The sequence below is a fragment of the Sabethes cyaneus genome, chromosome 2 (assembly GCF_943734655.1).
Source record: "Sabethes cyaneus chromosome 2, idSabCyanKW18_F2, whole genome shotgun sequence".
NCBI lineage: Eukaryota > Metazoa > Arthropoda > Insecta > Diptera > Culicidae > Sabethes > Sabethes cyaneus.
Window position 1 is genome coordinate 234,125,033 of NC_071354.1, and position 16,379 is coordinate 234,141,411.

General features: G+C 37.5%; 1 protein-coding gene across 7 annotated transcripts in view; it reads right to left on the reverse strand.

Annotated features, from left to right (window-relative positions):
* LOC128738452 (uncharacterized) overlaps positions 1–16,379 on the reverse strand; it is a 223,529-nt gene that overhangs the window by 16,703 nt on the left and 190,447 nt on the right. For 6 of the 7 annotated variants that reach the window (XM_053833591.1, XM_053833589.1, XM_053833590.1 and 3 more), the window contains 5 exons: positions 4,779–5,103; positions 4,421–4,441; positions 3,991–4,302; positions 3,130–3,309; positions 2,995–3,035 (listed from right to left, as the gene is read on the reverse strand). In XM_053833591.1, the coding sequence (XP_053689566.1) occupies positions 2,995–3,035; positions 3,130–3,309; positions 3,991–4,302; positions 4,421–4,441; positions 4,779–5,103 (879 nt within the window). Of the gene's footprint in view, positions 1–2,716; positions 2,871–2,994; positions 3,036–3,129; positions 3,310–3,990; positions 4,303–4,420; positions 4,442–4,778; positions 5,104–16,379 lie in introns of all 7 variants that reach the window. The other variant, XM_053833592.1, reaches the window with a different exon arrangement.

Consider the following 16,379-nt stretch of genomic DNA (forward strand, 5'->3'; position numbering starts at 1 on the left):
GCAGAGTTATAGAGCATTTTCCTTGAAAATTCTTTAAAAATAAGTTTTTCATACTTAGCCTAGGTTCTAGGCGATTACTGAAGGACTCAAAATATACGTTTTTGCAGAATATTGCAAATCTCTAGGACCTCTTCTTACAAAGTTATCGCTTTTGGCTCGAGAAGTTAAGGAAAAATAAGGCTTAAATAAGCGATAAATGTGTAAGGAAAGGTCCTAGAGATTTGCAACCTTCAGCAAAAAAATGTGTTTTGAGTCTTTCAATAATCGCCTAGAAGTAAATGCAACCAGCATACGCTAAATATGAAAAACTTATTTTTAAAGAATTTCCAAAGAAAATGCTGAATAGCTTTGTACTCGATAGAGATAGAAATGTCAATTCTTATCAAAAAAAATGAACGTGTATAGAGCCTCTAGCGAACGCGAAACACATAAAACGTATGCTTGCCGTACTTTCATTTGGGCGGTTGGGCACAAGCGGAACCCATACAAGTTTGTAGTACTCGATCTGAGCTTTAAGGTGAAGCACTGATTTTATAAATCCACTTGCCTCATTTTACCCCATAGGCTCGTGAAGTTGTGGAAATTTAAAGCTTGAATATGCCATAACTCAGCAAGTAAAGGTCCAAGAGATTTGCGGTACTCCGCAAAAACGTGTATTTTGAGAACTTCAATAATTACCTAGAACACTGTATTCTTGTAAAATGCAACTAAGAAAATCTAAGTATGTAAACCAATTTTTAAAGAAGTTTTAAAGAATATGCCCTGTACTTCAGCACTCGATAAAAATAGAAATTTTATTTCTTCAGCAAAGTTGCTTGTTTTTACAATATTTACAACTTTGTCGAAGAAACTATTCTACATTTCTTAACACAAAAAAGTTGTTTTTTTTTTATTTTCATTATAGTAAGCGATGATTAACTTTTAACAGTTTTAGATTAAGGGGGATATTCATACGAACAAAAGTGCTGAAGACCATAAATGAAATGACCATAAAATGAAAACAAAAGACACTAGGAAAAAGGTTCCATTTTCGCCCTGTTGGGCCACAGTGCGAGTACAGTGGAGAGAATTGCTTCATACGGTAAGAGCCATCCCGGTTCTCTGCTAGTATGATTAAGAAGTAAGTGATGTTTTAATATTTTATCGAAATCTTGAGATATTGAAAAATTAGTCGGTGGTAAATTCTAAGCGCGAGACTGTGACAATGTGGTCAGTGATCCTGATCAGTTGGTCGAGGATCTGCCGGACTGTGGGATTGGTCCTTTCATGGATTCCCATGCCCGGTAGATTGTCCATCCATAAGGCACAGATGAAACCGTGTTGGACGTGGTTGGATGTAGAATGGAACACTTCCTATGTGCAACCAATAGGAGATCGATCTTTAACAAAAATTTTCGGAACAATCCTATAGATTTTTGTAATTTAAATGTTAATGTTATAAACTGAATACCGGAATCTTAGAGCAACGAAAATATGTGCAGATTTTTAGTGTAAATAAATTTTAAAACACGCTGATCAATTCGTGAAACCATGATGCTAAATGTATTTTTTTAGTGAACTTCGGCAGTGTCCTATTTTTAATAGCAGCATCTAGCATTTCTAGCAATAAGTGTCAAACTACAGACTAAATTGATTAAATCTGGCGTCAGTTTTCTTTGTTAACTATTACATTAGCACCTTTATTTACCTCATTTAACTAGCAATATGCAGCATGAAAGTACACAAAGAGTAAATATGTTTGCTCATTTAGGGTTAGGTCAGAAAGGATGAAAACTTAGGAGGATTGTTCATAGCAGCTGTTGTCACCGGTTCGTAGTTATTATTAGTTTTTTCATTATTAAAACAGATTTTTCAGTTAAGGACACTTTTTACGTACGACGGAAGCCTGTCCAGCCGCGGGCCGGACAGGAGTCCACCCGGTTGTGCAACAGATGCAGTATGCAGATGATGTTAATCGCACACAGCAGAAAGAACGACAGTAAGACATCGCAAAGAAATACCTGTCCGAGCTGCAGTCTGCTGTGCGGTTAGCGGCGGTTCCCCGCGCAGGCAGAGGAGGTTAGTTTTGGCCATCACCATCATCATCATCAAGCATTTGCATTGCATTATTGGTGGGCGTGATTGGTTGGTTGATTGATCGATGAGTGCCGATGGGTGATTGTTATCGATTTTAGTGGGTGAGTCGTGGGGAACGTGTTTGTTAGCGCGATGAGGAAGCAGTGAAAATTAGCGGATGCGGTTGGTTAAACGCGTTATCGCGATGATGGTGATCCGGTCGGTTTAGTACAAGCAGCATGTTACGGAAGAATTATGAGGTTAGTGAAAGTTAGTTATTTTTCTACTGTAATGAGCTGGCTAAGCGGGACAACTAGGAATCGATGTCGGTTTCGGTTTTGATTTCGATTTCGGGTTCAGGTTCGATTCGATTGTTTCGAAAAAATAATCGAAAGAAGCAAGATAAGGCGTAGCGTAATTCACTTTGTTCTTCTTTATCAACATCATCTTCTTCTTCGTCATCATTTTCTTCGTCATTATCGTCTTCGTCATCATTTTCTTCGTCATTATCTTCTTCATCATCAACTTCTGTTATCTGTACTTTATTTGATAAAGCTCTACCAGTGAATATACGCTTTATACGGGGAACTAATTGGGTTGAATCAATATAATTAGCAGTAGGTGTTAGCAAACGATTAAAAACAATGGGAATGGGAGCTACCATGCGGCACAGGAAACAATAAATTATGTGGATAATCGCTTTGAATCCTAGGATAAAGTGGTGAACTATCGAACATTCAAAGTCGGTGAAATTTCTAATGGGGAAAAAGTCCGTAACAAACAGAGCACGATGAGGAAGATAATCAATAAAAGCTCTTGAAGTGCAAAATAAGGATAGAGAAAAAAATAAAAAGTGAAAAACAAAGGAAACTAATTAAACGAATAGAAGCGTAAGCAGGAGATATTCAATCGCAAACAGAACAGAACAGAGATAATTACCTCGCTAATCCTTCCGGTCCGCCGAATGATAGTGGCCTAAGCTGTTGGGGGTACAGGAAGAAGGAAGAGCATTGGTTGTGATTTTTGTTTTCAGGAAAAACAGACAGTAGGTATAGATATAATCGATCTGCCTACCCTCTCGGTTTGGGTCGCCGTGCTGATTGTATCAATAGTCTTGTCGGCCGGTGAATCCCTCGGGGCGACGCCGTCGGAACCGTTCGGTAGGCCTGCCTGGAGCTTCTCCCGTTCGGCTTCGTACTTATCGATCAAGTTTTGCTGCTGTCGGATGGTGCGATCTTTGACGGTGATTTCACTCTTTCGAAGAGACAAAAGAGAGAAATGAAAACAAAATCATTGTGGGATTTTCGTTTTGGCACCGGAAGCGGATGAAAACTAGAATAATTTGTATACACGATTCGAATATGTAATTTGACGGGAGAAGACTAGTTTTTTTTTGGGGGGGAAAGCTAGGGGAAGAAGCTTCACAACAAATTTGGCTTGAAATAAGGAAAGCAAAAAGAACAGATTTTGAATAAAATGAAAAATAACTCTTTAACAATGAGTTTCGGTAGATTCTTTGAGGTGCTCAAGATTATTAAAAGATTTGAATTATGACTTGAATGCTGTACCTGGTAAGTATTCAAATCTTTCTTAATTTAATAATGAACATCATTATGATTTTTATATTTGTCAATCAGTATGTTAACTTTCAGCAAATTATTTAGAAATCAAAATGGTGATCCAGAAGAAGTAAACCGTGTAAATAAGGAGTAGCAGCTACCTTGCAGTCCAAATACTGGGGCTTTTGAAAAATTAAAACGTCCAGGTATTTTGAAAAGAGAGTAATTGTTCGTGAGCTGCCCTAAAATTTCAGTGTCCATTCACGATAGACAAAGATGAACGGAAGGTTTCGTTTGCAAATATTTTAAGGTCTTTACAGTAGTTAAAGATAAGATAAAATAAAAAAAATCAACAGGAAGTTGAACGTGCAAATACCTGAAGGTAAACCACCTGTCTTCTGAGATCCGCCAGCTCCTGCCGCTGGTCCTCGAGCAGAGCCAGTGCCACCACGCCGGACTCTTTGATGAGGAGATTTTCCTGCTGCTTGCTGTCGACGCTGGCGACGCTGGAAGTTCCGGCGGGCAGACCACCGGCTCCACCCTCCGGCAGTGAGCCGGCTCCCAGTGCTGCCGTCGTCGTTGACGCTGCCGCCGCCGCCGCCGTCGTTGTTGTTGCGGCTGCTGCTGCGGTCAGGGCAGTAGTGAAGAATTGCCCATTATTGTTTTCAAATGGGTTGAGAGTATCGGTCTGTTCGGTTGAAAAAGAGAAATTAGTGGTTTGAAATAACTTTTAAACTGATAGCTTGATCTACAGATACATAGAATTAACAAAACTCAACAACATTCAAATATATACTAAAACATACCATCATCAAATTTTCTTCATCCTGGAATTTTGGTTTTATTTATGCAACGTGCAGAAGACACAAAATTGGCAACACAGAACAGGTTACACACACAGGAACGTAGAACGGAAGTTTTTCGGGAGAGAGGATGAAGAAAATATGGAAATAAAATGAAGAAAAGAAACAACTTATCAAAACTATTCGGCAAATCCTAAACGAAAGTAAAAGGGATAAAATTATTCGCATAAGCAGCATTAACAACGAGATAAATTTTGCCCATGCAGTTGCCCTCTCATGATACAAAATAAACCTAAAAAGGTGCCAGTAACAACGGTGTACACGTGCAACTTGAAATTGCATCTCGTTTCGCTTCGGTTACCTCCTGCAGGATTCGGCGGAGCCGCACCAGTTGCTTCTTGAAGTGAACCACATCCTGGAGCATCGAATTGCGCAGGGACTTGTCCAGCAAGGTCAGATCCTCCGCCGAATTGGTGGCCGTCGAGGCCGAGTCCGACATGTTGGCGATGTTGTTGTTGAACTGATTGAGGGTAGCCGTCTTGTACGATGCCGAAAGAGCCGTCCGCCGCGGAAGGCTATCCATGGAGCGAGGACTTTCCGAACCACCGGTGCCGCAGTTTGTCGGTGTTGCATTGTTCTGCAGACGTCTCGTCAGCAGCCGGGTCGCTCTGGTCGGTAGCTGAGATCTGTTTGGGAGATGAAAAGAGAGTGGATTTTTAATTATACAGCACTTTACAGTAAAATAATTTCTGTATTTAATATTTCATACTAAGTCCGGATGTGTAATGGAAATTTAGGTTTAAACTGAACAGAACGGCTGATCCATGCTTTGCATGTTGGTCGCAGCTAAACAACGTTTCCACCTTCACGACATTTTAAAAAATATAAATGAATTCAATAGAAATCAAAAAACGGAAGTCCAGAAATCTAGTAATAGAGATATGCCCATTTTCAGAAATCCAGAATCCTAGAAATTCGGATCGTTCGCGCTCTAAAAATTTGGAAATCGGGAAAGTTTAGAATCCTGAAACCCAGAAATTCAGGAAAGAAATCTCAAAATCTCTGAATGTAAAGTTCCACAAATTCACTGATGTATTAAAACAGAAACCCCGGAATCCCGCCATGTAGAAATCTAGTAAGTTAGGAATCTAGAAATCAAGAGATCTATTTAGGATTTAGGAAGAGATTTAGGAATACAACAATCAAGAGATCTAGAAATCCAGCTGTGCAGTAATCCACAAAATAAGGCACCCGGAAATCCGGAAATTTGGGATTCGGCAAATCCAGGAATTCAGAGATCTAGATATCTAGAAAATCTGAAATCCAGTCAAGCAAAAATTTAGAAATTTAGAAATACAGAGATCCCAGGATCCAGAAATCCAGCAGTTCTATCGACTGGTGTCTTTTTGATGTTAATTTTCACTTTTTGTCCGGCTTTTCAATCGTTTGTAACAATGAAAACAGATTTTAAAATTCTTTCCGACAAAGGCGAAACGTCGGAAAGAATTTAAAAACCTGTTCTTATTTCTACAAAAGACTGAAAAACCGGACAAAAAGTGAAAATTAACATCATAAATTCACCGATTTATGAGAAGAAATCTAGAGATCTAGGAACCTAGCCATAAAGTAATCTAAAACATAAGGAATCTGGAAATCCGGTAATCCAGAAATCCAGCCTTGAAGTAATCCAGAAATTTAAGAAACTGAAAAATCAGGCATCGAGGGATCGGGCAATCTAGAAAATCAGTCATGCAGAAGCAGAAAGTTGGGAATCTGGTAATTCAGATATCTAGGGATCTAAAAATCCAGAAAATCAGGGTTACTGCCATGAAAAAATTTAGTAATTTGGCATTCCAGAGATCCGAGGATCTAAAAATCAAGAGTTCCGGAAATTCTTAAGTCCACGGATTCCACACCTGCAGAAATGCAGGAAAGCAGAAATCTAGAGATCTAGATGGATTTCTACAGCCATGAAGTAATCCAGAAATTAAGGAATCTGGAAAACCGGGAATCTAGAGTTCTAGAAACTCAGAAACCCTGTAATGCAGAAATTAAGGAACATAGAGAGGTAAAAATCTGGAAATAAAAAAATCCCTAGCAGAAATCCAGCAGTTTAGGAACCCAGCCATGAAGAAATCCAGACCTACACTTCTGGATTTCTTCATGGCTGGGTTCCTAAACTACTGGATTTCTGCTAAGGATCCGAAAATTTAGGAATCCAGAGATCTAGAAATCCAAATACACCCAATTCTTTTTTTACACGGGGGATGCGTCCCGTGTAAAAAAATACCGTGCAAAAATAAACCATGTTATTTCGAGAAACCGTGTAAAAAAAATCCGATCTAGAATTCCGGAGATTCAAGAATCCACGTATCTAGAAATCCAGCAACGAAATAATCCAGAAATTTCGGAACCCGTAAAACTAGAAATCCAAAGATCTAGAAATTCAGATAATCGGAAATTCAGTTACTTAGAAATTTAGCAATCCAGAGAACTAGAATTTCGGAAACTCAGCTAGTAAGCCAGAAATCCAGTCATGAAATATTCCAGAAATGTTGGAATCTGGAAGTCCACGAATCCAGAAACCCAGCAATCCATCCAATTAGAACTCCCATCGTGCAAAAATTTAGAAAAGTAGGAATCCAGAGATTCAGGCATCTAGATTTCCGGAAGTGCAAAAATTCAGAAATTCAGAAATGCATGGAATCCAGCTATGCATAAATCTATAAATCCAGCCATGAAGTAACCCAGTAATTAAGGAATTTGGAAATCTAGGTATCCAGAGGACTAGAAATTCAGAAACCCAGAAATGCAGAAATTAAGGAACCCAGAGATCTTAAATTCCAGAAATTCACAGATCTAGAAATTCAGCAGTCCAGAAGCCCAGTCAATCCAGTGGTCCAGCAATCTAGAAATCCAAAAACTCAAACTCCAGCTATGTAGATTCTTAGAAATTTAGAAATCTAGAGATCCAGGGCTCTAGAATTCCGAAGATTTATCCAGAGATCCACAGGTCTAGAAATCCAGCAATGAATCTATCCAAAAATTTCGCAATCCGGCAATCCAGGACTCTAGAAATCTAGAAATCCGAAAATTCGGAAATCCAGTCGTGCAAAAATTTAGATGTTTAGGAATCCAGAGATCGATGGATCTAGAATTCCGGATGTCCAGAACTTTATAAACCCAGAGTTGCAATAATTCAGAAATACAGGAATCTAGAGATCTATAAATTCAAACATGGAGTAATCCAAAAATTAAGGAATCCAGATATCTATGAATCCAGAGAAATATAAATGCAGAAACTCAGAAAATAAGGAACCAAGAGATCTAGAATTCTGGAAACTAAGAAATCCAGCAATTCCGAAACCCAGCCATGAAAAATTCCAGAAATTTAGAAATCCTGGAATCCAGAGATCTAGACATCTAAATGCAGTATGCAGTTGGTAATTCAAGAATCTAGAAATCCATCAATCCAGTAATTCGGCAATAAAATATTCCAGAAATTTCGAAATCAATGACTTCAGGAATCTAGAGTTCAGGAATCCAGAAAATCGAAAATATATTCATGCAGAAATTTAGGAATCCAGAGAACTAGAATTCGGAAAATTCCGAAATCTACAAATGCAGTCATTCCAGAAATTCAGAAACCTAGAGCTCCAGATAAGAGCTATGAAGAAATCCAGAAATCAAGAGATCCAGAAATCCATGAAACCACAAATCCACGGAATCCAGTCATGCAGATATTCAGAAATACAGAAATATTGATATCTAAAAATCCAGCCATGAAGTAATCCAGAAATTAAGGAGTCCGGAAATCCAGAAATCCAGAGAACAAGAAATTCAAAAGCCCAGAAATGGAGAAATTAAGGAACTCAGAGATCCATAATTCCGGAAATCTCGAGATATTCAGATCTAGAAATCCAGCCATGAAGAAATCCAGAAATTTTGGAATCTGTAAATCCAGGAATCCAAAGATCTAGATCTCCAGAAAATCGTCCAGTCATGCAGAAATCCAGATCACTAGAATTTGGGAAATCCTCCAATCAATAATGCCAGCCATCCAGAAATCTACTCATAAAGATAAATTTTAAAATTTGGAAATTCAGGGATCCAAAGCAAAGCCTGGGTGCTACATTCCGTTATCGAAACTTGACCTTCTGTTTTTATATGACAGACTTCGCAGCCAGCTGTTAGAGTGCAGGACAATTGTAGGGTCAGTTGCTACGATCCTATTGACTCTAACAGCCTCCAGGAATCCAGGGATCCAGAGATCTAGAAATCCGGTCATGCAAAAATTTAGATATTTAGGATTCCGGAGTTCCGAAAATTTACAATTTCGAAGGTCCCGAAATCTAGAAATTCTCGGAAACCAACCATGCTGATATTCAGATATTCAGAAATACAGAAATATAGATATTTAAAAATCCAGCCATGAAGTAATCCAGAAACTAAAGAGTCCGGAAATCCAGGAATTCAGAGAACTAGAAATTCAGAAACATAGAAATGCAGAAATTAAGGAACCCACAGATCTGAAATACCGAAAATCCAAAGATCCCTCGATCTAGAAATCCATCAATCCATACCATAAAGAAATCCAGAAATTCAAGAATCCTGAATTCCAGAGATCTAGAAATCCAATCATGCAGAAATTTAGAAAATTAGGAATCCAGTGAACTAGTATTCTGAAAATCCTGAAATCAAAAAAGCAATCAAGAAATCTAATAATGACGAATCCCAGAAATTTAGGAATCTGGGAATCCAGGAATTTAAAGATCTAGAAACTCAGAAATCCAGATATGAAGAAATTCAGGAATTAAGGAATTTGAAAAACCAAGAATTGAGAGATCTAGAAATCCAAAAACGCAAAAATCCAACCATGTAAATGTTAAAAAATTTAGGAATCCTAAAATCCAGAAATCCACGGATCTAGAATTCCAAAAACGAAGCCAAAAATCTGGTCGTCAAGTAATCCCGAAATTTCGGAATTAGGAAATCCAGGTATCAAGGCATGCCAAAATTTAGAAATTTATGAATCCAGCGATGCAGAAATCCATACATCTAAAAATCATGAAATTCTGCAGAAATCGAGTCACCAAGGGATGCCAAATTCGAAAAATCCACAGAACCAGAAATATAGAAATCGAACATATAGAAAATGCAGGAATCAAAAATTCCAGTAACATAGAAAGCACAAATCCACTAATTCAGAATTTCAGGATTAGGCCATTGCAAATTATAGTTTTTGTCACCCCCCCCCCCCCCCACTTTGAAATTGGCATGCAAAATCGGAAAGCAAAACAATAACGCTTCAGACACGGAATTTCTGAAATTTCAAACAACGGAATTTCCGAAAATGAGCAAAAAAAAATTTCATTCGAGTTTGTCTCTCTTTTCGTATTTTTTGCATGGAAAATAATAACGAATATACACAAAGTAAGAATTAATTTAGTTTACACGTTTAAACTTTAAATAAAAATGCTAAAATCGCAGTTTTTTTTTTGCTCGATTAAAAAAATCTTTGTTTTTTTTCGCCCCCCCTTTCAGTTGGCCAACACCGGAAGGGCAAAAACTTTTTTAAATATTTGTAATGGCAATGGCCTTATCAGAAATCAGAAATTCAGAAGATCCGAATATCAGAAAATCACAAAACCAGAAAATCAAAAAATCAAAAAATTAGAAAATCGAAAAAACAAGAAATCAAAAACCCAGAAAATCTGAAAAACAGCAGAGCAACAACGAGAAACAAAATAAAAACGAGAAATGAAGAATGAAGAATGAAGAATGAAGAGTGAAGAATGAAGAATGATGAATGAAGAATGAAGAATGAAGAATGAAGAATGAAGAATGAAGAATGAAGAATGAAGAATGAAGAATCAAGAATGAAGAATGAAGAATGAAGAATGAAGAATGAAGAATGAAGAATGAAGAATGAAGAATGAAGAATGAAGAATGAAGAATGAAGAATGAAGAATGAAGAATGAAGAATGAAGAATGAAGAATGAAGAATGAAAACTGAAAAATGAAAAATGAAAAATGAAAAATGAAAAATGAAAAATGAAAAATGAAAAATGAAAAATGAAAAATGAAAAATGAAAAATGAAAAATGAAAAATGAAAAATGAAAAATGAAAAATGAAAAATGAAAAATGAAAAATGAAAAATGAAAAATGAAAAATGAAAAATGAAAAATGAAAAATGAAAAATGAAAAATGAAAAATGAAAAATGAAAAATGAAAAATGAAAAATGAAAAATGAAAAATGAAAAATGAAAAATGAAAAATGAAAAATGAAAAATGAAAAATGAAAAATGAAAAATGAAAAATGAAAAATGAAAAATGAAAAATGAAAGATGAAAAATGAAAAATGAAAAATGAAAAATGAAAAATGAAAAATGAAAAATGAAAAATGAAAAATGAAAAATGAAAAATGAAAAATGAAAAATGAAAAATGAAAAATGAAAAATGAAAAATGAAAAATGAAAAATGAAAAATGAACAATGAAAAATGAAAAATGAAAAATGGAAAATGAAAAATGAAAAATGAAAAATGAAAAATGAAAAATGACAAGTGTAAAACTTGAAACCAAAAAACAAAACCAATAAACGGAAACCATAAACGAAACGAAGAACAAAGAGCGAATAATGCAGAAGACAGAAGGTAGAAGGCAGAAGTCAAAAACCAGAAAGCAGAAAGCAGAAGGCAAAAGGCAGAAGCCGGAAGGCAAAAGGCAGAAGGCAGAAAAAAAAACACAAAGCAGAAAGTATAAAAAAACTAGTTTTAAATAGTTTTCATAGCTAATAAGAAAGTAATAACACACTCCAAATCGTTCCATAGGGGTTTGAAAAATTGAAATCATCCTAGAGCTAAAGGGGATATAGTTACAGAGGCTTGAGTCTGTTGTTCAACAATTTGGCATCCACATTAAAAAAGAAAAGATATTCGTTTAGTAACAGTGGAAATATGAATGGTTTTTGATTTGATTCTATATTTCACATGCTTTCAGTCTTTATTTTCAGCGTCTACCAATATTCAAGAAGGTATAAGGCAAAAATCCAGTTTAAAAGGATAAAATATGTTGTATTTTGCCAACCTATTTTATTCTTTTAAACACGATTTTTGCTTTATACTTTCTTGAATACTGGTAAACGTTGAAAATAAAGACTGAAAGCATTTGAAATATGGAATCAAATCAAAAACCATAAACATTCTGGTTTTAAAGTTTAACAAAATTTAAAAAATAGTTATTGCAGAATGTCAACATTGTTAAATATTTCCATATATAACGTCAAAAGCGTGGTTGTTACCACTAATTGCTTGTTCCGATAAATAAGAGAAATTTAAAAAAATTGAAATATAACGGAATTCATTAAAATTGAGTGAACAAATTCCATTTAATCAGTAACATAATTAGTAGAGTAATTGAAAAAATAATTGGAAAAAAATCTTATAGATCACTTGCACCGTAACTGATACGATAACATGACATCATATCATAAATTTAAACGTAACAGAACACCCAACACATTTCGCCCATGACATCATTCTGCGAGCCTACATTATGCCAACGACACGGTATAAGGAAACCCCGAGGACCGTTGACGATACATCGGTTTATTAGGCTATTCGCAGCTCAAAGACGAATCGATGGATGCCAAGCTCGGGCGGGGAGGGGACAGCGGTACTGTCATATATTCTCCACTAACCGCACTAACTTGTGGAATAAAAAATCAATATCACCAACTCTTACAGTGAAACGAACCTAGTGCTGGAGCTGCTTGCTGTGGAACCACCGCAGCAGTTTGCCACCAAGGCCGAAGGATTTATCGTTCTCGGCAGACTACTTGAAAAGGTTGCCACTACTGCTGCTGCCGCTGCTGCAGTGCCGGAGCTCTGACTTCGGATGCGACGACTACCGGATGCGGCAGTGATCGTGAGCCGAGGACCAATGACCAACTGACGGCGTGCCGGTAGCAGCAGGGGGGAATTCGACCTGGAACGACCCGGCTGGATGAATACATTTTCCGATGTTTGCAGATCGGTCCGGACGCGGCGGGCACCGACGGGCGAGTGCGGTTGCATGATGATGACATTCACACGATGGCGACCGCTAATCGGATTACTTTTACTACCTGCTATTTACTGGCTAGTTCTTATCACCGATGCTGCATACTGACTTGGAATGTTAGTTTTGGTCGTCACAGAAGTTTCAAATCGATTCTTTGTTTTAGAGGAACATGGACACTGGCTTTGATGGTTTTGCTACACTCAAACGAGCAGAAACTTTTCTGCAGAATTTTGTGGGAGTTCCAGGAAAGTTGTACAAAAATGTAGGTTACAACTCAGTGGCTGTGTGCACTACAAAGCGATATCAACAGGACAAAATTTTCTTCACTACTGATTGCGAAAAAATAAGAAAATATTTGCAATATTTCAGTACACTGTTGCACGGAGAGTGAGTGGCTTTCAGTCGCGATGAGCAACCGAGAGGTTGCTCATTTTCCGCCACAATTAGAGCCGGCACATGCCGGCGGTGGTGCATGATGCCCTTTCGATTTTGACTGATACCACCGGATGGAAAGCCACAGCAGGACAGTGCGGTATGGGTTGTAAACAAAACTCTCCCTGCGATAAAATGGGTACGCACAAAGCAGGAGAGGTCATGCGCAATAATAAACTTCAACCCTCTGTGAGATGAGTGAGATTGACTAACTGATTAGGGAGCGCTGAGTTACAAACTGAACGAAACAATTGCTTTACAGCAGTGTTAACGATAGGTAGTTTGTGATGATTAAATCTTAAATTAGGTGAAACTAATTTAAGTTGTGCCACATTTTCAGTTTATTGAATTTCCCGACATGCATGCAACAATTTTGCATCTGCCAATTGGTGCAGAGTAATTTCCCCAGTTTGGCGGTTCAAGCAATTGCAAGCCTATCGGATCATCGTTTCGGAGTTACGTTGGTTGCGGAGATGCTGAACGTAATAATGATGATGTTTCATTCACAAGCTGGTCGCTATTAGTCTTATTATGAAATCAGTTTTCGCGAACCAGCTGACATTAATTATCGCTGCTAAAGTCTATTAGAGAAAATTAGAGGTGCACCAGTATAGCGAAGGTTTTGCACATCTGATGAGAAGCTGCTCACCTATGTGAGCTTTCCCTCGCCAGCAGGGGTCTCATGAACCATTTGAAGTTTTGAACCAATTGTATAGATATATGTTTACAAATATAATATGATATTATGACGGCACGCAATGCACGCGTCTTATTCATTTGTGTGAATTTGTTTTTAATTAGCATAGTTAAACATCTAATAAATAACAAACTTTTGATTTGAAATCATCTCGCTAACGGAACTGCAAGCGAATCCAAACAAAACACTCAATTAATTTATTTCATTTCTTACTTCGTTTTTATTCCATTTATGTTGTCATAAAAAATCAAATTTGTTGATTACTGTTGATTGCTGATTGTTAAAACCTTCCTAAATTCGAAAAATCATAACTTTTGAACCGGCAGACCGATTTTCAGCAGTGATACGGCAAATGAAAGGTACTTTAATTAGGAGAAATACCGGAGCTAAAAAATATGAAAGCTAAAATAACATTAAAAATATTTGTTTTTTTTTGTTGTAGTTTTATATGTGCGGACATCAAAAACTTCGGTTTGGCTACAAAATCCTCGGAAGTGCCAGACAAGCAAAACAAAGAGTAACAAAGCGGTCAGAAAGCATATTTTGTCGAGCACATAGTGACATATTCCTTGTAGCTTAAACAGCAAAACATTCAAGTTGAACGATTTGTGCTCGGATGCTAAAAAAGTTTGACAAAAGTTTGCTGTTGCACGAAAATATTATGTCATACCACAATTTGGACAATTGCCAGTAAATGTAACTTCAACGGATTAGTAACGGAACACAAATTTTCATTTGTTGCCAAATAAGTTTTTTCCGTAACTTCGATCGATGATTAGAAGAATACTTCAAGGACCGCATTAAAATATGCAGACGTGTCAAATTTTGTAACGAATACTGCTTGAGGCATTCTCAGAATATCGGAAGGTTACGACTCTACTTAGTTTACTTTGGCTCAATGAAAGTGAATGAAAATGATATGTCAATATATGATACACTGAAGCCGCGGTTTAACCCGCGTATTTTCACGCTATTTTTTGGAATTTACGTGCTTTTTTAAGCGAGTTTTGAAATTTACGCGTTTTTTTCACACGAACTTCCGAGGTTACGCGATTTTTTTTATCGGGTTGTGCAATGGCATGTGCGGCTCGCACCCACGCTCTTTTGGTTGGTACCTGAATATTTTACTCACTAAACTAGTGCCTACTGCCTAGGCTACCTAATATAACGAGCGGCAGTAGTTTAGTGAGTAAAACATTCGGATATCAACCGAAAAGGTGTGGGTTTTCGTCGCATCAGACACTTCCTCCCTTTCCAAAATAGTAACCTTTCAATTTCGGGTGCCACAATCCATACTTCTACATCAGTTGTTACAACGTAGTTGTGACTGGACAATAGATCGCAAGCCATTCATATATTGGAGAAGTTACGTCAGATGTCGAACATTGGAAGGCATCTTGTGTACTACCTCGAATGTTGGCAGTTCGTGGATACTGAAAACCAATTCTGTGTCTGTTGGTTCGCTTACACGGTTACTCGGTTCGGTGTTCGGTGTTCGATTAACTTTTTACAGCTAGGGCTAATCTACAACGACAACTCACAGTTGAAATTTTCTTTCAAGTATGCGAGCGCCAATCTAAATCATTCTGGATTTGGAGTACTTGTAAGTTGTAAGTGTTCTTGTTGATGAATACAGTCGAATACATTTCGTCAACACTGTCTTCGGGAGGATTTGCAGAACCCTGTTTCCTGCTGTCATGTGACGGTCGATAGAACTATTGTGTAGAAAAATATTGATCGTTTCTGGACCATTCAAAAACTAGAAGAGAAATAACTATTCAGAAGGAATAAGGTGATGAAGAGCACTTTCAAACCAAATTTCTTCATGATTCAACGGGATGACACGAGGACTTTGAGCAGATGATCGGCGACACGAAAGGCATGGTGATGCGAAGACTTGTTCAACTTGAACAATGGTTAAATAAGGACCCGCAATTATGCAGGAAGCTTTTTTGAACCAAATTCACAATGATCTTAATAGTTCCGAAAAAGAAGTTTAAGTGTGATAAACGGATGGACTTCTACTTGTCCCACTATGCCTTCTTCAAGTAGATTAATGCAACTGTGAAGAATCGGTGGCCAGTTTTCGACGGTTCAGTCGAATCATTTTCTAATTACTTTCTAAATGGCTACTTGATCTCCTTCTTCGAATTCATAAGTGTTTCGTTGCTCTCGTTGCTGGAATTGGGAAAATTTACCTGGAAGTGGCAGTACATCCAGAAGATGTTGTCTTACTCCGGATTCTGCGGAGACCATCTCTGACGCGGAAACAATTTCAATGCCCGTGAGGGTCTTGAGATACAATTGGACGAGTCATAGCATCGTTTCTTGCATCGCGATATTTGCAGCAATTAGCAGAAGACAAAAGGGAGTAATATCCACGAGCAAAGATAGCTTTTGTTTGTGGCTTTTATTCATACTTCGACTCCGAGGAAGAGACCATATTGATGCGGCAAGAATTGAAACATTTGTTGTCAAAAGTAGGCTGTGAAAATAAGGGGAGCCGCTTTTTTGGCATAATGCTGTTTGACATAATTTCATTTGGCATAATCATAAGGGATTTTTTCGCATAACGGCCATTTGACAGAACGACCATTTGGCATAACGTCCATTTGCCATAATTCCTACCTACAGTGGCCGCTTCCGACGGCTGGTCATCTCCCCCTGAGTCATCATCGTAAAATGCTGTTTGAAGATTTATGTAAAGTGGCTGTTATGCCAAATGGTCGCTATACCAAATAGTTCCTTATGATTATGTCAAATGGCATCA